This window comes from Ctenopharyngodon idella, chromosome 10 (genome assembly GCF_019924925.1).
Source record: "Ctenopharyngodon idella isolate HZGC_01 chromosome 10, HZGC01, whole genome shotgun sequence".
Classification (NCBI taxonomy): domain Eukaryota; kingdom Metazoa; phylum Chordata; class Actinopteri; order Cypriniformes; family Xenocyprididae; genus Ctenopharyngodon; species Ctenopharyngodon idella.
Window position 1 is genome coordinate 14,321,347 of NC_067229.1, and position 24,610 is coordinate 14,345,956.

At 37.0% G+C, this 24,610-nt stretch overlaps 1 protein-coding gene across 4 annotated transcripts in view; it reads left to right on the forward strand.

The window, feature by feature from the left end:
* Nucleotides 1-24,610, forward strand: part of lrp1ba (low density lipoprotein receptor-related protein 1Ba) — a 275,419-nt gene that overhangs the window by 56,369 nt on the left and 194,440 nt on the right. For all 4 annotated transcript variants that reach the window (XM_051907800.1, XM_051907801.1, XM_051907802.1 and 1 more), the window contains exons 4-9: nucleotides 9,877-9,996; nucleotides 11,558-11,686; nucleotides 17,304-17,561; nucleotides 17,949-18,111; nucleotides 21,144-21,366; nucleotides 23,145-23,331. In XM_051907800.1, the coding sequence (XP_051763760.1) occupies nucleotides 9,877-9,996; nucleotides 11,558-11,686; nucleotides 17,304-17,561; nucleotides 17,949-18,111; nucleotides 21,144-21,366; nucleotides 23,145-23,331 (1,080 nt within the window). The remainder of the gene's footprint in view (nucleotides 1-9,876; nucleotides 9,997-11,557; nucleotides 11,687-17,303; nucleotides 17,562-17,948; nucleotides 18,112-21,143; nucleotides 21,367-23,144; nucleotides 23,332-24,610) is intronic.

Sequence of the window (24,610 nt, forward strand, 5' to 3'; positions counted from 1 at the left end):
ACACTGCATTACGATAAAATATTCACCTAAACAATAAATTCTAACTTTTGATATTGTTTACGCTCAAATTTTGTTGCTAGCAAACCTTTTTGTCGAGAATCATATAGTAGCATATAGGGGCTTTCACACCGGAGGAACGTTTTCATAGTTCTTAGAACTATTGGCTGAAGTACCTGGATTTTGCTGTGTTCGCACCGCAGTAACTAGGAATGATTTTAGTTCTAGGAACTCCTTTTGGGGGAACTAAATTAGCTCCTACTAGAGTAGGGTTTAAACCAGCACTATAGGAACTATCAGTGACATAAGTGTAAACTGATTGGTAAACGCATATCAAACACCGGCACCAAGCATTTTTAAAAAGCTGTGTAAAAATATTTACTTCATGAACATGGAAAACAGCGATAATGACATTTACCTGTTGTCTGAAGGGTTGTGTTCTTTTCTCCCCCTCGATGATATGTAAGGCCCAATCCCAATTCTACTTTATACCCCTTCGCCTAGCCCTTCGCCCTTCCCCTTGCCACTTGAAACATAGTGGCAAGGTGTAAGGGTGAAAATATTCCCCTAAGAAATGGGACACCACTATTACACCATTACACACGTCATCATACCTAGTTTCTTTTATTAGTGTCCTGTAACATTTATGTATGATACAGTATGAACAGCAATGAAGTCCGCATATCAACAGAAATCAGGCGCGAGCACATTTAACAGAATGCTCACTCCCAAAGTTGTTTTGCGCTGTATTTTGGACTTCAGAAAACGGCACTCGGTTTCAGTTAGAAAACGTATAAGCCTTTGAGTTTCCCAAGACGATACAGAATGATACAGAACGTACAAGACTGATGGAGCCGCTTTTCCATCAGGCCAAGCTGTTTGTTTAACCGTTCCATTCCGTGCCGAGCGGGCCAGTACGGATATGGTTTCATTTTCTACTGTGGTGCTGCGATACGGAGCTCTTTGAAATGTAATACAAACGAGTCAGTTGTTGCTTTGGTAACGCAAGAGTTTACAGACGATACGAGATGTAATAGCGACTGCGTTATAAAGGATGACCAGATATTTCTTTTAACTGTATTATTCATGTTCACACCAATCAAATAGCGCGTTTAGCAAGCTATGGAGAAACTGGCAGCCAGGTAACACACAAGTGATCGATCCTGAGTGGAAATATCACTACCATGATCACTACATGCATTCTAGCAGCACGGTAGTCTGTGTATGCAGGGAAATTTCTCATAACCCTTCGTTTTAAGGGCTATCTGGCCCTTCCCCTTCCCCCTACCACTCCAGCCAAAAGAGAATCGAGACACCCCTACCCCTTCACATGAACGCGCAAAACGAAGGGGTAGTAGAAAGGGAAGGGGTAAGGGGTAGAAATGGGATTGGGCCTAATACTGAAAGTTGTCATAGGAGATTTTGTCTCTTAGCCCCACTTTTTGCTCTTTCAGTTGCATAAATTCTGCATTTACATTCTATCTCCATTATCACAAAACCCATGACACACAACAAACACAGCTCCGATCATGGCATCTTCCATCCACCGGTTTTTAGCATTTGTAAATGCCGTGCTTAAAGACGCTGCTTTCGGCTGCTTCAGAGTTCCTATTCCTGGTGCAAATGCAACCAGGAACATGGCCTGGGGGAGAAATTAATTCCCGGGGAAATATCTAGTGGCTAGTTCCTGTAACTGAGTTCCTAGAACTATTCGGTACGAAAGACCCTAATGTTATGGTTGTTAATCATTTACTGCTTTGTATGCCATCTTCGAAATTTCAGGCAATGGAAAATCATTATGGTCGAAATTTCAAGATATCAAATGGTATCCAACTTTGAATGTAATGCAAAAGCCAATGAATTACCAAAATCTCAGCATTCATTAAACAAAATGTTAGGGTGAATAGAAAACATTCTTAAATTGTTGCTTTCAATCCAATGTGTCAGTTTACATAAGAATGGATTTATGAACAATTTGCACACATATTCTTTCAAATGTTTCAGGAATAAGGCCCATTTTCTTGATTCTTCTCATTTGTACTTGTATAAAACTGGTATTTTCGCTTCACCTCAGAACATTCGAACAGCCTTGAAAACCTTTCTCTTTTTGTTGCTCTCAGTTACATTCCATAATTAACATTCTTAGTTCTTTAGAAGCCACGAATGTGCCATGAACGTCTGCTGCAGCATTTTGTTCTGCACCAAAACAGTCAAAAGCATTGGTAGACGATGTGACCATGGTCCCTCTGAAGGTAATGCTTTATCTCTCCTGGGCATTCAGAGATTGAAGTGTACTACATACTACAGGTGCTAGGGAAGAAACAGTCTTTGTGTTGCACCTTTGAACATCCCTGTGGTAATAACACACTAGCCTTACTTTCCCCATCTGCATTGTCAGTCCCTAATGAATATACAGAATTGAATAGAGCAGCCCACACAGCAACACGACTAAAAAACGGCGAAACACACACAGGAACTGCAAACAAAAGAGTCTACACCTCATGGTGGCTTTTATAAGATGGCAACACAGTAAACAAAGCATTGGGATAACAAGAACGCCGTCAGATGCTTAAAGGTAAATTTATCTTGGGAATAACAGTTTTTCTTTGTTCTTTTTACAGCCTGTTGTGAAACATAATTGCTCTACTTATGCTTGTGCCTGATTAGGTTAAACATCAGGAACTTTTTATGCACAGCATATCTTAGGCCACACACACACACTAGGCATGTGACGGTAACCAAATCTTCATGTTGCGATTAATTGCTGAAGCTTTTAACACGGTATACGGTATTATCACGATACTGAAATAAGTTGCAAAAAAAAAAAAAGTGTTGTCATAGTATAACAGGTTTAAGAACTCTTTTTGTAATAACAAAAAGAACTCTGAATGTTGAAATACAATAATACAATACACAAAAAATATATAAAGTAAAATTTAAAGTGCAAAAGAATTAGACTATAAAGAACAACAGGTAACACTTTACAATAAGGTCTCATTATTTAATGCATTAACTAAGATTGAGCAATAGCTACATTTGTTACAGAAAGTATTATTTTTTGTTAATGTTAGTTAAGAAATGCAACTGATCATTGTTAGTTTTATATCAGGTCCATTAAATAAGTTATTAAACAGTAACTAAGAAATTAACATTAACTAAGAATAATTAATGCTTTATAAGTATTTTTCATAGTCAGTTTGATAATAATGAATTAACATGTTAACTAATGAAGCCGTATGTCTCAAAGTTTTACTGAACAATAACAAATAATCAGAATATTTCTAATCATTAGGGCATGTTGTAGTCCAGATTGAAATATAAAAAATGTTTAAGTTTGAAAATAAATAGCCTATTAAGTCTTAAGAATTAAGTATTTGGTGCTGTGATGAACAACATTGAGATTACAATGGCTTTTTGAAGCATTTTAAAAATTTCACTAGCGCAGTTGCTTTTTGCGGGGTTTCCGGGGTAACCGCTGCATTTTGCAGAGATTGTATATGAGATGGAAGGTCTGTATCTCTTACCATTGGAGAAAGCGTAACGGCCAACTTAATCACGTGCTCACCTCTCAGCCTATCGTGTAATTGCAGTGACATCAGTCGCAACATTCCCTAGTCTGCCTTCTCTTAAAAAAAAATACATTTTTATCAAGCTAAAATCTACATATAGTTCCCAACGAAAGTATTGTAAAACATGCTAAAGATTAGCAAACAGGCTGTCGATTAATTAAATGATTAGCTATTTCCCCACAAAAGCTGTTTAATCAGTATAGTGAGCCTCCATTGACATCCATTCAAAAAACGGCCTCTGGTCTCTTTCCCTGCGTACCGCCAGAGGCGGAGCGTTAGCATTAGCCGTTACGCTTTTTTGGCTAAAGGTTGCAGGCTTGCCTTCCAGTGGCTTTGATTCTGCTGTTACATCAGCGCCCTCTGCTGTCAGAGAGTGAACGTGCCCTTTCATTAAGCGTGTCTCGTGTACCGCCATGTGCTTCTCATGCACGTTGGGCTTTTTTACATCTGAGCGCGTGTTCTTTTGACGCAGAATACAGCGGTGTTGTGCATTTTACACGGCTGATGGGGAAAGTATTCTTTAAATGCATTATAAAAATTTTAATAATTGGTAATAAATTATTATTTATGGTATTTTGAAGTGTCCACGATAACAATATTATGCATATTCATTATCGTGATATATCGCATTACCAAATATCGGCACATGTCTATCTCACACACACACTTGTATATGTGGTTTACGGGGACTCTCCGTAGACGTAATGGTTTTTATACTGTACAAACTGTATATTCTATCCCATACTACCCCTACCCCTAAACTTACCCATCACAGAAAACTGTCTGGATTTTTTGAATTTCAAAAAAACACAGTTTAGTATGTTTTTAAAGCCATTTGGTTTACGAGGACACAGGAAGTGTCCTCATAAACCATGTTTACGTTGTAATGCCCATGTCATTATACACATTTGTGTACTCATAAACCATGTATACAAGAACACACACACTCACACACACACACACACACACACATAAAAGAGTATACCATTGATATCATCCATCTGTGCAAGATATTGTTTTTTGGTAATTCATATCTTGTGTATGTAACTAGATTAAATTTTCTTAACTTAAAGAAATATTCTTTGTTATTTCAACACAACAAAAGTTTTTCTTTCAACAGTTTGACTTATTTTTCTTGTGCTCTCAACCTTCTTTTGATCTCAAAATAGAAAAAAAAAAACGTTTTCTTGTGATGTCAACTTAATTTTCTCATCTTGATATAACAAAAGCTGTCTTCTCAAGATCTCTACCCAATTTTTATGGTGAGATCACAAAAAAAAAATGTGTTCACAGGATTTTGACTTTATAAGAGATTTTAAATCTATTAAATATCTTTATATGATCTTTTTAAGATCAACATAAAAACTTTTTCTAAATGTTTTCATTATCTAGATGTAAGCTGTTTTCTTAATATCTACTTTCTTTTGATCTTGACACAACAAAAGTTCCTTGTGATCTTATTTCCTCATGTCAACTTTATTTACTTATGTTGTAGACATAAATGTTATTTTGCACAAACAAAAAACATTTGAGTTTAGTTCTCAGAACAAGTTTATGTCGAGATCTTGAGAAGACTTTTATTGTCATGAAAATTTAGTAGACAATTGAAAATTGAGATCATCACAAAAGACAAAATCAAACACTAATCCAGGTATGTTTGCAGATACCTTCACTAATAAACAATACAAATATTGTCGTCATTGTTTTAGCGGTCGATAATATTATCTGACCTGTTTATGGCACATTCAAAGAAGGCATGCTTGGGTTGTATGTTTCTGACTGCATAGTAACCCTTACAAACAATGCAGTTTTGTAGTTTCACAGGAATTTGACAATCCTCAGCTAATGGCTCCAAATGTTAGAATTCATCAAATAAATTCAACATTCATTCTGCAAGTGTTCGCTTGAGTGCTGGAAATGTAGGCATATTACAGTATGATGGGAGCAGCTGAGGGTTAAGTGCTTTGCCCAGGGGCGAAACTACAGTGGTCACAGGAAGGGCAGTTTCATGTGCCAAGTTGATGTCCTTTGGTAGCTTGACTAGGATTTGGATGAGCCACCAAGTGCAGAGCCTTTACGGCCACATCAATCTGGTCAAATGTAGATTTAGACATTAAGCACAGACCGTTAAACCAACCTGTTCATTTGTGTCGGTTTATCTGGAGTTTATCTGAATCCTCTTCCAACATTGGCAGTCGATTCTAAAGTGTTGATGAAGGGGCAAAATAAACCAGCTCTGTTTCACAGTTACACCTCAGATGTCTCACATCCACCTCCTTTCAGTTTCTCTAGTTGGAGGTGCAGGTGTTTGTGAAGTTATGCAATATTACTTTTTGCTGTAACTGTGAAAACATACCATGTCAGTTTTGTTTTTCAGTTTTTCATTTCAATTTCCATACCATTTTCAGTTTAGGGGATCTTGGCATTGAGTTTTCTGCATTTTCTTTATTGCTTTAGAAAGTCGACTTCCCTTCTGGTTCCAAACCTCCGTCCTTTCTTTTCTAACAAAGCATGTTTTTGCTCAACTGTCATCTATTTATAAACACTGCCTGGTAGGTGCGAACCCCCTGGTCACCTGCTCTGATCGCACAAACAGAAAAATACACAAGCGTGCTCTCGTTCCGCTGCAGTGATGGCCTAGCTGTCTGAGCCCTGGGGACGGTGGCCGCTCTAATGATGGAGACTGAGGGGAAGACCTGCTGTGAGTGAATAATAGGGCTGTCCGGACATATGCCGTGTTCTCTGGACTGGTGATTCCTGCTGGGAAGGGGGTGGGGCTTACAATGCAGCTTTCTGATTGGTTCGTTTAGACATCTGAGGTAGATATTGAGATGCTAAAGTCAGGTGAAGCTGATGTGAAAGGTTTTAAATTAAATATGTGGTTTAAAAGCAAAAAACAAATATAGTTTATAATAGATTCATAAATGATTGCTTCCCTTGTGTGTTGCTCTCAATTTGATTGACATGCATGTTCATGTACCATCTATTAAGTCTACCCATTTTATTTTATTCTATTTAGAGATGCACCGATACTAAATTTCTCTGGTGATAGTGATTTGTCACATCACATTTAAGAGGGTCAGAACGCCATTTATTGTTTGAACGTCGTTATAAAATTGACAGAATTTGAAAGAGGAGACTTATCAGAAAAAAAAAAAAAAACCTATTAGAAGTAACAAAGCACTAAGCTCTTTGCAATTATTGTATGAGAGGCGCAACAAATAATGTTTGATGTAGCAAAAAACCAAAACAACAACAAAAAAAACCCCACAGATCTGGCAACCCTGGTTTTAACTACGGGTCAAATAGAGCCTGGCATTAAAGTTGCAATTTTTAACTGTTAATGGTTTATTGTCGCATTAACTAAATTCAATACAAGAGAGATTTTCTTCACACACAGTATGAGTTGCAGTCTGAACACGTTTTTACGCACCCTTTTGAATGGCAGGATATAATCGGCCCTGATCATCAGCTGTTTTTAAACAGTTGGCCAATGGCCAATAGTGATAATAATAGCTTTTATCGGCTGATATCGATTGTTGGCCGATACATCAGTGCATCTCTTGTTTTTTTTTTTTTTTGCTTCCCTTATAGAAATCATTGCAGGTCTCTATTAGCCATTTAAAAAAGAACAAGCCATTAAATTTTTTGTTGTTGTTGCTTTGATTCTTGCTTTTTTTCTTTTCTTTGAGGAAATATTGCAGGTCTCTATTGGCCACAAGCTGACGCTGTTCAATATGTACCAGCCCAACTTTGTATTTCAGTTAAAAAATATGAATAGCATTTGTGAACCATTTCATTGGATCTTTTGAATGTGTCAAACTTAGAGGTGGTCCGAAAAAACAGCTGTGGCATTTAAGTCTGTATAGATTTTCAAGGTCTCGGCCTTCAATTTTTAATGTGGTACGGGACTCCCGAGAGTGATTGATTGTTCACAGCAGCTAAAGTTCAAGCTCTTTGGGTTGGGGTAGAGAAATAGATCTACAGGCATTTACCTTTACGCCCCTGTAAGACTCAGCACCCTTCCTGGACCGCTGCCGTAAGCACTACATCACCCAGCGAGTGTCAGAGGAAGTAGGGCTCCTCACTGAGAGAAAATCACCTTGAGGGAGAGCTCTGGAGTTCACTGGAGATAAATCCTGTTGTGCGGGAGCCTAACTCGCAGCAAGAGTCCACCCATAATGGCCTCCTTCCTGCTCGGAGGAGATTAGTGTGAATCCGGGTGGCGGAGAGTGTCCTACAGTAGCTGCACACATTCGACACCACTCGCCATGTAAACAATGATTTTGACCTATTTTTGAAGTTACGTTTGAAGTTTGTCGTTCCTAGCATAAGCATTGATTTCTCTAAAGAGTAATTCTCTTCCGATAATCAAATCTCCCACTTGCTGTTTTGAATCCGAGAGGTCTAGATTCCTTCTTTTGGATCAATGCTTGTATCTTTTCACTCATTTAAATTCTGCTGTCTTTGTAAATATATGTAGTTTCCCATTCTTTTTCCTTGATAGATTTCTGTGAAGTTTCTGTTTTCCGCACCTAATAGGCAAAGACTGACATTTCAAATTTTCCAGAGTTATCAAAAGGTCTTTTAGAAATAATATCAGTCAAAGTCAAAATCTCTGGGGTTCGATAAGTGTCAAAAACATTAGACGCTAAATAAAAAGTCACTTATTAGCAGTTTTCTTTTCTTCCTTTTTTGCTGATAAAAATTTACGATTGCAGTAACTGCTTTTCTTTTACACTGCCAGAGGCTTTATTTATGCATTCAAATTGTTTGTTTAGATGGGATAATTAAATTGTGAATAAAATAATAGCCTTTTGTTGGCACTGCATCATGTAAAATTTCTGAGATGTTTTATGTCATTTGTTTGTGTCGGTTTGGCATGCTGTTGTTGTCTTGATTGCAACATTTAAGTTTATTAGTTAGGTCATCTTCCTCCTTGGGCATGAATTCCACCATACTTTTGGCGCAAATGCAATGCATATGAAGCTCATTATTTATTTTAAGTCATGTTGTTTTATTTTTCTGTGTGGTTGTTCTTGGAAAACTGTCTTGGATTGCTTTTAGCATAAATACTGTTTTGTCAAATGTTGTACAGATGACAACTAGTCAAATCAAGTCAAAACAAAAACTTGTCACAGATTGTTGTAAAGGGTTAGTTACCCTCCAAAATGAAAAATTTGTCATTATTTACTCACCCATGTGCCTCTCAAAATCCGTATGGCGTGTTTTGTGGAAACGAAAGATGTTATGGCTCACAGTTCTTGTTATGTGAAAGAATAAAACTACAGATTTTAGTGGCTCAGATGCCCCATCTGCATAAATAAATAAAGAACTCTTTATAGCCAAGATTATGAAATATTTCAGGAACTGTTAGTCGCTCCCCATCGCTAGTCCCACATATAAATAGTTAAACATCCTCCAGCTCAAGTGGATACACATTCCCTGTAATAGATAAAAAGCCATTATATTTCACTTTCAGTTAAACTCATATTGTAAAACGCTTTGCATTACCCTTAAACGCTGTGATACATTTTTAAACAAGTACTTAATTTAAAACCGTCAGAGTCAAGCCATTCCGAGCGCATGCCTGGGGTGGGTCGATGAATTTCTCGGTGCATAGTTATTATTAATGTGGGCTTCTTAGCACGCTAGAAATCTCTTGCTCGCGATTAGACATTTAGAGTGGCTAACCTATCTCCAATCTTTCTCTTTTTCGCTCTTTCCTGTGTAATATTTATTGCCACACACTTAAATCCATCACAAATGGTAAAAAAAAAGGCAAGGTGACCTGTTAGCCACACCCCCAAATGAATAAAAACATCAAATATGGGCTATGGCTGTTGTAATTGAAACAGATTGCAGCTCAAGCGTTTATAAACCACTGCTATTTTTCAACCGATTCTGGGATCAATAAATAAAGATGGGGGCATCTTCATGTGGCACGCGACGTGGACAAACGTGATCGTCAAACGTCCCTCATTATGAGGCAGTAAGCGTTTCACAGGTGATAAATATTACACAATGCTCCACCATTGTGTATTGACAGCAGCTTGGAGCGGGAGTTCGCCTGGAAGAATTGCATCCACGGAAACAGGCCTTAAGTGCCACTTAAAAAACGCTGAATCATGGTCTCATAATGAGGCTGCATCTGTTCAACTTTTAAAAAATGATTTCATATTGGCGAAATGGCATTGTGCTTTTATGGAGGGTTTCACTGAGTGTAAATGCATGTTCATTGTGTGAGCGAATTCTCTGCAGGATATTAAGACTGTGAATCAAGTTTAAATGTGTGTTTGTGTCTTCTCAGAGTTGGTGCGCAGCTGCCAGGAGCGGAGGTGTCAGTTTGACTGTGTGATCATGAGAAACGGGACGTCCTGTTTCTGCGGGGAAGGTTTCGAACTAGACGAGGACGGGAGACGATGTCGAGGTGAGGGTCATTACCATCTGCAACTCTGTTTGAAGAATTTGAAGCTTTAGAAATGTCATTGAATTTACTACTTACAATTACAATTTTATTACAGTTAGTAAATTAACAAGGCAAAATTTAGTCCAATAAAAACATCCTATGCCTCCTCCTGATGAAAAATGTAGCATTTTTGTAATATCTTGTTTTAGTTAATCAAAAGAGCTTTTCTAAACCAGTTCAAGCTATGCTAAGCTAGCAGGTCAAGCTGTTAGCTGCCTGAAAATATTATAATGTTATCATATTTAGCTTTGGTATTTTGATGTGTAAATTGAAAGGTATTATGATCTTTTTTATGATTAAGAAAAATGTCATAAATTGGTTTTGTATCAGTTCTAATCAGACACTGAATAGAGTAAAAAGTTGTCTTCTCTGATGAAAAAAGTAACGTGTTTGCAATATCTTGTTTTAGCTAACCAAAGCTTTTCTTAACCAGTTCAAGTTATGCTAAGCAAGAAGGCAAAGTTTTCTCAGCTAACACCAGACGTGACATGCGCTAAAAGGTATCTTTCACATGTTAATCATGTGAAAGTTTTTGTCCTAACTAGCTGCGACGACACTCAATTCTATTTTAGCCCCCGTTTATGCTAGTGCATTTTCATTTTAAAACGCATAAGTTTTGCTAAGGTTATGCCTGTTGTTTACACTATTACGAAAACGGAGACTTTCGAAAACGCTGCAGACCCCGTTTTAGATTGAAAACACCGGGGTTGTGTTTCAGTATAAATGGACCAAAAACTGACTTTTGAAAAAGATGGCGTGGCTGCCCGCGTTCGCTCTGCGTATCCTGGATGACCATGTAAACAATAACCTGGAGACTGAACTGCAGTCTTTGCTGGCTTTGTTGTAATTTTTAGCAGACATTGTGCAGTTAAAGCTGCAGTCCATAACTTTTTTTGGTTAAAAATAATTTAAAATCAATTTTTGAGTAAGTACATAACCAGCCAGTGTTAAAAACCATCTCCTTACCTTAGCCCGATTCACAACGGTAAGCTTGTAATAATGTTTCCTAATCCAGATGGTACTGGTGGGTTTCCGCGGGAAATTCGAGCATGCAGCCGTTCGTCTTTGCGTCATTACGTCACATCTGTTTACATAGAGAAGGAGTCCCAGGCAGCTAGTAGGTTATGGCATGTGGAGGATGCTACAGGTGACGGATTTATTGCTTTTTTTCTCAGTTGGTCAGAACAAAAGTGGCAGACATTTATTTTATAAACTGATTCTGTATCAGTTCTAATCAGCTACTGAATAGAGTACCCACAAAAAGTTGCCTTAGCAAAGCTAGCTTGTTTCTCTAATGCCTGAACTCGAACCTCAGAGATATTGTTGTTGATTTCATGATAAATTGCGATTATGTCAACCAAAACAGCAATTTACTCACCCTACCCTCTCCATACATACATTTGCATATTCATCTATTTTGATAGGTTCCTGCGAAATGGCGACATTAAGAGTTGGTTTTGCATATTTAGGTCATGTTTGAGTACATTTAGCATTTAATAAATAGCCCCGCTGTTGCCCGCAGATCATGATGAATGCAGGGATTACGGGACATGCAGTCAGATCTGTATGAACACGCAGGGATCATACAGATGCGCTTGCACAGATGGCTTCAGCCTGCAGGCCAACAGACGATCCTGCAAAGCCAAAACAGGTGAGTCCATTTATCTTTCCTGTTAGTTCCAGTCCAAAAACAGTGCATTAAGCAACATGTATTTTACTTTGATTTTCAGCAGTGCTTTAAAAACACAAGTCTAAAAATAATTTAACCCATGCATAAATCAAATATTTGCTGGAGTTGCTATACTAAGTGCTGGAGAGATGGACAACAGCTCCAACTTTGTGAGAGAGTAATAGACTAATATAATAAGCTTTTGACTGATTTATTGCACATTGTTAAGTGGCTGGGCTTTAGGGTACAGTATGTTGTTGCTGGGGGGATGGCATTTAGCATTTTGCTAAGGCATTTTGACTCTTTAATGATAATGGGGTGTGGGTACTTGCTTAGAATTTCATTAATGGGTTTTTAGTTCATTGCTGTGTGGTTGCAACAATGTTCAGGTAGTTACTAGCTTGTTTGCTATGGAGTTCTGAGGGTGTTTTAACGCATTTCTATGTGGTTTCTTGGATGCTCTGGGTAGTTTCTAGTTGGTTGCTAATGAGTTCTCAGGGTTTTTTAACACGTTGCTACCAGAGATAGGCAGTATTTTAATTAAATGTATTTAAAATACGTATTTAATTACTTTTTAGTATTTTGTAATTTGTATTTTCCTTAACAAAGAAAAAATCAAATGTAATTTGTAATTAAATACTTTGAGAGATAGTATTTTGTATTTAAAATACTTAAAATACATTCAAATATGTTATTTTATTCTCACATACAATAACTTTCATCACCAAGCTTAAAGATAGGGTAGGTCATTTTCGGAGAGGCTAGCAATAGTGAGCTAGCTTTGAAAGCATAAGATCCTACCCTCCATTCAGAATGTCTCCAAAAACCATGCCTTCTCCAAAACGCTTGAACGTAAACAGAAGGGAGCAAAAGTGTCACGAGAGACAGCGTTAAACTCAAAGCACATAACATTACAATAATAATGAATGTAAACAACTTAAAGAGCTCTGACCTGTACCACCTGACTGCTGCAGATTCATTTCGACACTGATAGTGTTGATAGCCATCTGATTGGCTGACACTTGCGTTGGCGCTTGAAAAGTTGAGAAACTTTCAACTTCTGCTGTGAGCAACGCGAGTGAAGTGACGCAATGGAACCCACAATTCAGTTCGACAACGCATGACGTCACCCATTCAAAGTAAATGAGAAGCGCTAACACCGACGCCCCGTGTGAATGCACCTTAAAGGTGGCTGCTGTTTTGGTTGCGGAGCTTGTGACTGACTTCTGTCTAACTTCGCATAGCATGAAAAGCGCTGCTTACGTGTGATGTCAGGTGGAACATTAATGAAGATTAATGCAAATAGCTAGAACTTGTGAATTGACTTGCTAGCTAAAGCATGACATGCGCTGTCTAGTGTTGCGCAAATTGCAGTTATACTGTACCCGCGGGCGCTGCGGATAATCCACGGACGGGTGGGTCAAGTAATAATATCACTCTGATTAATTACGAGAGAAAACACAGTCGGTCGTGTCTTAAATTATTGTAACTGTTTCATTCTTAAAGTGACAGCAGCCTAATAAACCTGCTGCTGTCTGTCATTAATGTTAATCAAGCAACATAAGAAAAAGACAAAATCACTCACTGCTCCTGACTGAGTAACTTTAGTATCTTTATAAGGATCATCAATCTGTAATTAATTCACACACTGAGGACTGTGCAGTGTTTTTACATTTGATTATTCATTTTCTGTATTATTTCCTACTTGAATGCTAATGTTATATAGTTGTTAGTGCTTTTTGAATGCTTTGGCTATACATAGCAACTGAGAGCTCTTACGTGTATCTAACTCCACTGTTACTCTCACACTTCATGATTGTGTGAAATTTTGTTTGTATTTTTGTATTTTCAAATGACAAATTACTTGTATTTTAATTAAATAAATATTTCACAGCAGTATTTTGTATTTTATTTAAATACATTTGATGAGTAAGTATTTGTAATTTGTAACTAAATACTTTTTGATGTATTTGTGCCCATCTCTGGTTGCGGGGGGTTCTGTGTAGCTGGTTACCAAGGGGTTCTGAGGGGTTTTAGCACATTGCTATATAGTTTTTAGGGTGATCTGGGTAGTTTTTAAGCAGTTGCTAAGAGGTTTTGAGGGGTTTTTTTTAGCACATATTTATTTATTGGGGGCTCTGGGTAGTTGCTAACTACTTGCTAAGGGGTTCTAAGGCTTTTTTTTTAACCTTTTAACACATTGTTGTGTGATTGCTAGTAGGGCTGCCCCCGAATAAAGATTTTTCTAGTCAACTATTAGTCGTTCATTTAAGCCATTAGTCGACTAATCACACGTTAATAGTCATTTAATTACTTAAATATATACTGAGGAGAATACTAAACCATAATGAGCCTTTAATATATATCGGCGTAACACTACACCACATCCTTTAAAAAGTGGGGGCAGTGAGGGCACTCTAACCTAACGGTTAGAGAGTCGGACTTGTAACCCGAAGGTTGCGGGTTCGAGTCTCAGTACCGGCAGGAAATGTAGGTGGGGGGAGTGAATGAACAGTGTTCTCTTCCACTTTCATTACCCACAACTGAGGTACCTAACCCCCAATCACTCCCTGGGCGCCACAGCAAAAAATGGCTGCCCGCTGCTCTGAGTGTGTGTTCACACCGTGTGTGTTCAATACTCACTGCTGTGTGTGTGCACTTGGATGGGTGAAATGCAGAGCACAAATTCAGAGTATGGGACAACATACTTGGCTACACGTCGCTTTCACTTTCGTAATTTAGCCAAAGCGCACGCATAAAGCTTGATGCAAAGCACTGGCAAAAGTAATGATTATGAATGTGTCAGAAAAAAATAGAGAGTCGATCCTTACTCTCATCTCTGCAGTGAACGTGCCTTTGAGAAATGCACCTTTCATACGGATTACATAAGCAGAGAGTATTTGTTTTCGATTTAAATTGGTTCGTTTAAAAGTAGACATTTCAAGCCTATGAGGCAAGTAGCTTGTATGCTTCAGGGAGACCGAGACGGCAAAAAGCACATACTGTGTTTTCTTTATTTTAAAAAGCACAACGTTTTCTTGTTTACAGTTTCGAATGATGTATTACTCTTATCTGTATGACCAAAAATGATGGAGTATTTTAAGTTGTTTCTGCTGTTGTCAGGAAAAAAATGCAAGCGATCGAGCCGGTGCCTCCATGTCATGCAATATACACACTAATACTTCAGCTTCCACACTCCACACAAACACTTGAATATGAAACTGATAATGGCGCACATTTATCTAAGTTAACGTTAGAGTGAGCAACCAAGTAAAGATACTGCTACTAACATGTTTCAAATGATAAGCCATATTTGAGGTCGATGGACGATAGGCGAACGTTTGGATTTCCTGCACGACATACTGTAATTAACACAAGGACCCACCGTTAACGTCCTCATGGACTGCAAGACTTTGCCACAAGTTTTTTTTTCTTTCTGTGACTAACCGACTAATAAAATTTTGGTTGACTAAGGCCCGGTTTCGCAGACAGGGTTTACCCTAAACCAGGATTAGGCGTTAGTTCAATTAGGATATTTAAAGGGATAGTTCACCCAAAAATGAAAATTTGATGTTTATCTGCTTACCCCCAGGGCATCCAAGATGTAGGTGACTTTGTTTCTTCAGTAGAACACAAATGATGATTTTTAACTCCAACCGTTGCGGTCTGTCAGTCGTATAATGCATGTCAATGGGAATTCCATCTACAAGAGTCAAAAAAACATGCACAGACAAATCCAAATTAAACCCTGCGGCTCGGACCGATCGTTTCGTGTCTTAGGACATCAATGTGTCGTCACGAGCCGCAGGGTTTAATTTGGATTTGTCTGTGCATATTTTTTTGACTCTTATAGATTGTGTTACCATTGCCATGCGTTATATGACTGACAGACTGCAACGGTTGTAGTTAAAAATCATCATTTCTGTTCTACTGAAGAAAGAAAAGTCACCTACATCTTGGATGCCCTGGGGGTAAGCAGATAAACATCAAATTTTAATTTTTGGGTGAACTATCCCTTTAAGTAGCTTTTATAAACGTACACCGGAAAAAAACATTACTGGTGTGCATTTTGAGACAAAACAATGGCACTGACTTATTTTAAGATATGTCATTGCAAGTTGCTTTCAGTTAAAACAGCTCAAACATGCATTTTAGTCTAGGACTAGCTTAAGCCTTGTCTGTGAAACCAGGGGTAAGCCTCTTCTAGTCAACTAACGTTTAGTCGACTATTAGGGGCAGCCCTAATTGCTAGTTCTGGGTAGTTGCTAGGCAAGTCTAATGGGTGTTTTTTAGGCTTACAGGGTTGTTGAAATGCTTAATCTAAGTATTAGCACATAATAATAGCATTTACTACAGTGAATATATTCTCTTAGCAAGAACCACTGGAAAATAGCCTAAGTGTCCAGTATTGAAAACAAAGAAAGGTCAACAAAATCCACACTTGACATTTCATGCAGCATTTAAATTATAGTTGTCTTAACATTTTAAGAACTTGTCTAGACTAGATGGGTAAACACAATGCCTTCTGGGATGTTTGATTGAACAGGAAAGCCTCAGTGGAGTAGCATGATCACTGTGGCGATCATCCGGGCGCGTTAGTATAGATGACACTGTCATTTGCCTGATACGAGTGTCAGTTACACTTATTGTCATCAATATGCAAATGGCTGCCGGCAAGCTGGCCTACGACAGTGCCTGTGGGAGAGATAAACAGGGGAGGCCTTAATGGAAAGTCAATCAGAGCCCATCCAGCCCGACCCGCAACTGTCTATCAAATATAGAGATGATTACATGCTCACAGTTAATTGCACTTCATGGTGTCTGTTCATTAGTGTGAAAGGAAAAACAAAAAAAACAAGATGATCACAAAGTTTACGTTTGCACAATTGTGTCACTCCAAGTGCGAGCTGCTTAATGAACCTGTGTTATATGTTCTATATAGGTAAGCAATAATGAATGTAAATATTTATTTATGTTTATGTAACATAAATATTTATATTTTGTATGGGTGTTTCGGATCTTTATTCAGCTACCTGCACTTTTAGGTCCCAGGACAAATTTTTATGAGTTTTACTTGTCATTTAATAAGGATAATGATAATAATAATAAAAATAATAATAGTAGTGTGAAAATGTTAGACTTTTAGCCATATTGCAAAAATATTAGGTTATCAAAAACATAATTAAAAGCATGTTATTGTTAATATGAGACGAATCAAGATAAATTTCACTTGTGAACAAAATATTTTTTAAGTAATTTCATATCAAGCTGTAATTTTGTCAAATTATACAGAAAGTTGAAAATATTATTTGTGTGTATTTACGAAACATAAAAAGACAGGAGTCAGACGTTTTATTTCAAAATGTTTAAACTATAATTTCCACCATCATTTTCGTAATGAAAGATGATGGTATAAAAATAACAGAATTCATTTTTTAATTTCTTTTATTTATTTCAGAATTTATTTTCTAAATGTCCACAGTACCGAAAGTGCCCAACATGCAGTGTGTTTAAATATTTTTAAACATAATTTCACAGGAAATATTTATTATATAAATACCTCTAAGGAACTCTATGCATTTTATGTTCCCTCTTTCAGATCCTGGCGATAAACCTCCGGTTCTGTTGACAACAAATATGAATTCTATATCAGTTGTTTACCTCAATGGATCATCTATGCCAAATCTCAAGTCCATGGAGACAAATGGGACTCAAATATTGGACTTTATTTATAGAGAAGAGTCACTCTGTTGGCTTTCAGTGGCGCAGGATACAGGTCAACTGTGGTGTGCCCGCATGACCAAACTCAAAGGGTTTTCAGAAAAACATGAGATACGGATAGGTCAGAACCTACAAAGTGAGTATCCACTTCTATTCTCAAAGTGCAAATTAAGGAACGTCTTGTAACTTTGATGTTTTATTCAGAGCAAGTGCAAACTAATGTCCTTTGAAGTTTTTATGAACTTGAGTGTTTTGTGTTTAATGTCCAAATAAATTTTCTCAGTAGCCCTTTTCCCCACACTTTCATTTTACCTCTTGAAGTGTTTAATGATCTGCTAATGAAGTGTTTAATGTCAGAAGGTTAAGTGTGTCAAGTGTGCATGTCAAGTCGCTGAATGTCAGTTGTTGCTTCTTTGAAGCATGCATGAATTTTTAATTGTTTCTAACTACCAGATCTCGGCTTGCAAACTTTGCTGGTGTACTGATGTCTCATGTCTAAAAATGAATCATTTGTCCCGTGTAGATGTGGAGCATATGGCCATCGACTGGTTAACAGGAAACTTCTACTTCGTAGACAGAGTGAACGACCGGATATTTGTGTGCAGTGAACAGGGAGATGCATGTGTCACCATCATTGACCTGGACATCCAGAACCCCAAAGGCCTCGTGCTGGATCCCATCATGGGGTACGATCACGAAGACAACCATCAGGTCCTTTTATTTAGGGCTGGCCATTCACAGTATACATGAGATGGTAGCAATGGGCCTTTGCACTGGATATATTTGTGGGTGGTGGGGGTTAATTAATGTAAAGGACATTTGGAAATATTTATTTACTTATTTATGCATATACATGTGACCACACATCAGTTGAAAAGCATGAAATGGTGCAAAGTCATGCAAAAGACATGAAAACAACTAATATTGTGTGAAAACTGAATAGAGATTATCAAACTACAGTATCATAAGATTTGTGAAAACTGAATGGAGATTACTGAACTACAGTATCATAAGATAATTTACAGCACAAGAGAACTTGGTCAGATAAAGTCTTATTAATGAAAGTTTCTGTCAAAAAAAGTTAATTGTATTAAAAGGACAGCTATAAAAAAAGCCACTGTTGAGCAGCAAACAGGTATTTGAAGCTGTTGGTGTCTCTGGAGTCTCAAGAAGCCCTCCATGCAGGCTGGTAGTTGTGCGTAAAGATGCATTTCAGCCACTCTCAACCAAAAGCTCCCAAAGAGAAACATTTACAGTGGGTTTAGAAATACATGAAGACTCATTTTTAAATAGATTTATTCACTGACTAATGCCGAACTACAATGGATGGTCTAGATGGATGGATTTCTGGATGGTTGGCAAGTGGCCACCACGTTTCAACAAGACTGTGATGTCAGCAGGGAGTTGGCGGGTGATGATTTGGGCTGGAATATTGGGAAGTGAGATGGAAGGTCCCTTTAGGGTTTCTGAGGGTGTCGAAATGACTTCTGCAAGATATGTGGAGTTTATAACTGACCATTTTCTGCTATGGCATAAAAAGAAGGATTTCTTGTGAAATAAAAAGATTTCATTAAGGACAACACACTATCCCATGCTGCAAAAAAAACACCACAGCAATAAAATTGTTTGAAAATGTATTTCTAAACCCACTGTAAATGTTTCTCTTTGTGAGCTTTTGGTTTGGAGTGGCTGAAATGCAACTTTATGCACAACTGCCAGCCTGCATGAAGGGCTTCTTGAGACTCCAGAGACACCAGCAGCTACAAATACCTGTTTGCTGCTCAACAGTAGCTTTTTTTTTTTTTATAGCTGTCCTTTTAATACAAATATCTTTTTTTTTTTGACAGTAACTTTCATTAATAAGCCTTTATCTGACCGAGTTCTCTTGTGCTGTAAATTACTCACATATCTTATGATAGTTCGATAATCTCCATTCAGTTTTCACACAATATTAGTTGTTTTCATGCCTTTTGCATAACATTGCACCATTTCATGCTTTTCATCTTCAGTAAGATTTTTCTTCGCATGAGAACTGTGACTTGCTTAATAATGTGGAACAACCTCTTTAAGTAGGGTTTCCATTTACCTAATAGACCTGGCAAACTACTCAACAAACCTGTCTGAGATTGATACCAGTTATCTAAAAAGATATGGAAAATAAAACAAACAAACACTTTCTTTAAAAAAATGAAATCTGAATGTTTATTGTACTGAAATCTTATTGATATGTAACTTGCATAATAATTTGGAACACAGTGTATACAACAAAAAGTTGAGAAAACTCAAAAAATCTGCTGAAGTTTGTTGCCTTAAACTTTTAAGTTTTCTTAACTTTTGATTTTTTACAGTGTATAATATTAGCTTTATTCAAGTGTTACAAACAAAAAAGCTGTTTTGCTATTTTTTGGTGTCAGTTTCTTAATAAAATGAGGAAAAATGTGATACATTACCTTTAATTATTTTTAAATTATTAAATTACATTTACCAAATTAGTTAATAACAACAACAACAATAAAATAATGTTTTATATTTACTGAGAATAATTATTTTATATTAAACTATTGATTACTATTAATAATAATAATCATCATCAGTAGTTTCATAAATAGTTTAAATAGAATAAAGAGTTTATATAATAATAACAACAATAATAACAACATTAATAACAATGTTTTATGTTTATTTAGAATACATATTTTATGTTAAACTATTGATTATTATTATTATTATTAATCATAATAAATAGTTTAAATAGAATAAAGTTTAATAATAATAATAATTAGTACCTTCATTTAAAGTAATTTAATTATGTAATGTATTACATAATTTTGTTAAATACAAATTAAATATGTACGATTATTATTTTATTTTAATATTATTATTATTATTAATAATAATAATCAGTAGTTTAATAAATAGTTTAAATAGAATAAAGAGTTTATATTATTATTATTAGTAGTAGTAGTAGTAGTAGTAGTAGTATATAAACAGTTTGCCTTTGAATTTCCAACAAAAGTAACAAAATATTGTGAAATTATATACTATCATCAAGGTCATAACGCTCACAATTACTTTCATGACATGGTCACTGAAGTCTTACTGACCAACTGAAAGAGGTTTACCATCTAGAAAGGCTAATCACAGTCAATATAATGACCTTTTAGAACCCTCTCTAAACAAATCGTTCATAATTCGTTGACCTACACATAGATATTCAGCTATCTTACAATGATCACACGTCACGGTGGAGACTCTCCATTACATTTTTCATAGGCTTGAATAAATCATCCTTATCTGATGTTGAGTCATCTATGCTTCTGTGACGTGAAAAACTCTTTGGTCTCTTGGTAAACATTCATTTGTATGCAGTGCTGAGTTGTGCATGCTGTTGGGAGCAGTTTGTCGCTTTCAGACGATGAGAACTGTTTCTGTGCCAAAATTGTCGTGCGGTGTAATGCGGATGACCTCCCCCTCTCTTATTCCGCTGTCAGTATGTGTTAGTATAAAAAGAAATATCATACTGCGGCCCATTCATTCAGCTCTTGCTCAGAGTGGCTCGCTTTAATTGCGCTGTTGCTACTTTGAGCGTTCAGCTCTGGCATAACATTATTTGGGTATGAGAGGATTGATTAAATCTTAAATGGCCTTGACTTTTGATTTCTTTTACGTTAGGCAGGTTGTTGATTCCAGTTTAAAACCATGTGTTCTCACCCCCTAGAAAACTGTTTTTCACGGACTACGGGACAATAGCCAAAGTGGAGCGCTGCAACATGGATGGCACCAACCGAACCAGGATAGTGGAGTATAAAACCGAACAGCCGACCGCCGTGACATTGGACTTGGTCAAGAAGCTTGTCTACTGGGCGGACGCTTATCTGGATTTTATCGAAGTTGTGGATTACAATGGCAAAAACAGACACACTATCATCCAAGGCAACTCGGTAAGATGCTCTCGGTCTTGGTTTCTTCTAAGATCTTCATGACGAAAAGACCAACACGTGTTATCGTTGGGTGCGAATCCCCAACTAGCTGGTGGACATCTTGTTTATGCTGGTCCAACACTTCCGAACCTACAAGAAGTGTGACCTCTAAACAACTGAAACTATATAGAAAAAGTTCCTTTGTATTTTTTAGCCAACGGCCTTAATAGTCAGCAGTAAAGCTGTGATAGATGATGCTCCTTTGAATAACTATTAAAGCAGTTTATTTTGAAGGCTATAAAGTTTGGCCTCTCTCCCTCGTCCCTTCAACAGGCCCAAAAGTGTGGTGATACAAAATTCATAGCTTCATAAATTCAGTATAAATTTCATCCATAGTTCATAGAACGGGCCAAGGGCACTGTCAAACTTGTGCATTTTTCTCGAAAACAATAGATAATCCATCCATGGCTGTTTATCACCGTTATGAGACATCTGGTGTTAACTAATACCCAGCTGCTATACTTAGGAACGTTTTTTTTTTTTTTTTTTTTTTTACAAATTCCTCTTATCTTTTTGGAAAGCGCCTGTGTGCAGGTGTTCATGGTTTACAGGATATTTTGAGTGATTACTGTAGCTGAAGAACAGCATTTGTGTCAATTTCAGACATTTTTCATGCTAAGTATCGATATTTACTCAACGTCTCTCTTGGGGTGTTGTTGATTCTGCTTGGGTTTTTAAAGTGTTTGGATTACTGTTGATTAGTTGTTGGCTTTAATTTTTAAATGCAATGGGGGTGACCAATCTTTTATTGATCCTGGAACAACTTTCTTGTCAACCCTATCCATAACCCTCAACTTAGTCTCGCTTAGTCAGATCTTTGATGTATCAGCGCTAGATCTGGTCGATCGGGAATGATTGTAAATTGACATACTTAGTCCACACTGCATCATATTCTAGCCAAGAACTGACCACTTAGACAGGAAGAGACTGTCTGATGAAACAAAATGAAAAATGTTTCTTGAGCAGCAAATCATCATTTTAGAATGATTTCTCAAGGGTCATGTGACACTGAAGACTGGAGTAATCTTTCAAAGATTTTATGCCACTAGCCTGGCAAACTTTGGCAAATCCAGTCATAGTTCATCTTGATAGGAAAACTGTCCCAGGATCAACATCCTACTTGTGAAATCACAGGAAGCATGCAGCCAAACTGTGGCCGTTTATGTAAATTGGCCACATGGATGCAAAGTTAGGGCTTGTGTTCTTGACATTTCTGTAGCCGTCTCATTGTTCCCTGTCAGAACCGTTAGCCTGGATGAGCACCAGGTTGTTTTGACCTTGCAGAGTCCTGGCTTCACACTACAACTCTTTTGTGTGCTTTTTTATTGATTTGTTCATCCATTTCCTGTGAGGTTCAGCTCTAGCATATTCCCTGGGACCTCTATTGGAGGCTATATTGGTACTTTTTTTTCCTCAGAGCTGGCACTGAAAGATAACCTGAAATGAACTCAACTCCATTTGTTTTTCACATCAGTCTTTCTCCACAAAATCAAAGCCTCAACGGTACCTGCTGGTAATTTGTAGCACAGATGTGACATCAAAGATCCCTGCATATTTCAACTGGTGTCTGTCAGGGCTGCTGTTTATTCAGAGAAAGTTACATCGGCTCTATGGCTGGATGGATTAAAGAAGCGAATTTAAGCAGACGTATTTGTGTCGTGTTCAGAATTAAGTCGAAGAGGTGCCATGACCTGTAGATGAATCTTTCTCTTTCTCCATTCCTGTGTTTCTCTCTCCAGGTGTCGCACCTGTACGGATTAACGCTCTTTGAAGATTACTTGTTTGCGACGTGCTCTGAACCCTCCAGAGAGAGCAAAGTGGACATATTTAGGATAAATCGCTTTAACAGCAGTGACACGAACACCGTTACCACTTTGGAAAGTGCCAGAGCCATCCGAGTTTATCACAGACTGGCTCAACCTACAGGTAAACTTGTCCTCGGAGCGTAACTAATATAATCAGCAATCGCTCAGATTTAAAAATAGCGATGGCTTATGTACATTTTAATGCTTTTGGAGTAAATTTTACTGAAATGCTATATCTGTTATTCATGAAAGACAAGAGCAGAATTAATTTCTGTGTAAAATGTTGTTACGTATGTTGTTACATTTGTGACAACTCATCTAAGAATACAATTTACGTTTTGCAAACAATCAAGAAATACGTTCTGCTCGTGTTTCATGAATGAGGTAAACCAAAATAGCTTGCAAACCGGCTAGCAAATTTATGACTAGAGGAAGTCTATGTGTGTGTTTACATTTGGAAGGTACATTTTGAATACATTTTGAATGGTGTTGTTTTTGTTGTGATTTATGTAAAAGCTGCAATATTTACGTTTATCTATGCTATGGAAGCCCATTCTACTTCAAAGTAAAAAATAAAAGTAACTTTGAAGTTTAAAATAATAAATAGCATCACATTGTGAGATACAAAGTGCTAAATAAAATTGCAACTGTGTGAAATAGTCACAATTGTGAGAAATAAAATCAGAATTATCGTTTTTATCTGAGGCAGAAGTGAGATTTCAGATTTATCTGCTGTTTTTAGGATGATTTAAAGAGTTTGTTTTAAATCAAACATAATGAGTTTTATTGTACAGAAGTAACTAAAATATCCTTAATACTACAATGAACTGACATATCACATATTATATTTTGATTTAACTAAAACAGTGGAACAAATTATTACAACGTGGCCAAGATTTAGTAAAATGAGGGAACAAATTATATTGTGCACACAATTTAGTAAAACGAGGGAACAAATTTTTATATAAATTTTCTATTTCTTTTTTTGTGCACATGATTTAGTAAAACAGCAAAGTATTATATCATGTGTACGATTTACTTAAAACAAGGGAATGAATTAGTAGTAGTAAGTGACGTATTAATAAGTTGTGGGAACAAATTGTTAATTTGTGGCCACGATATACATATTTTTTCCCGCATGTCAACTTAAAATATTCAGTCATTTTTGTAATACAGATAAGAGTAAGACATCATTCGAAACTCATCATTCAACACATCTTCGTAGGCTTCGAAAGGGTCTACTTTTATTTGTTTAAACTCACAATAACAACAAAACGTTGTGTTTTTGTAAAATAAAGACACAAACAGGATGCACTTTCACTTAATATAAACATGCGATTAGTCGACTAATGGCTTAAGTGACCAAATACAAGTCAACTAGAAAAGTCGGGGGCAGCCCT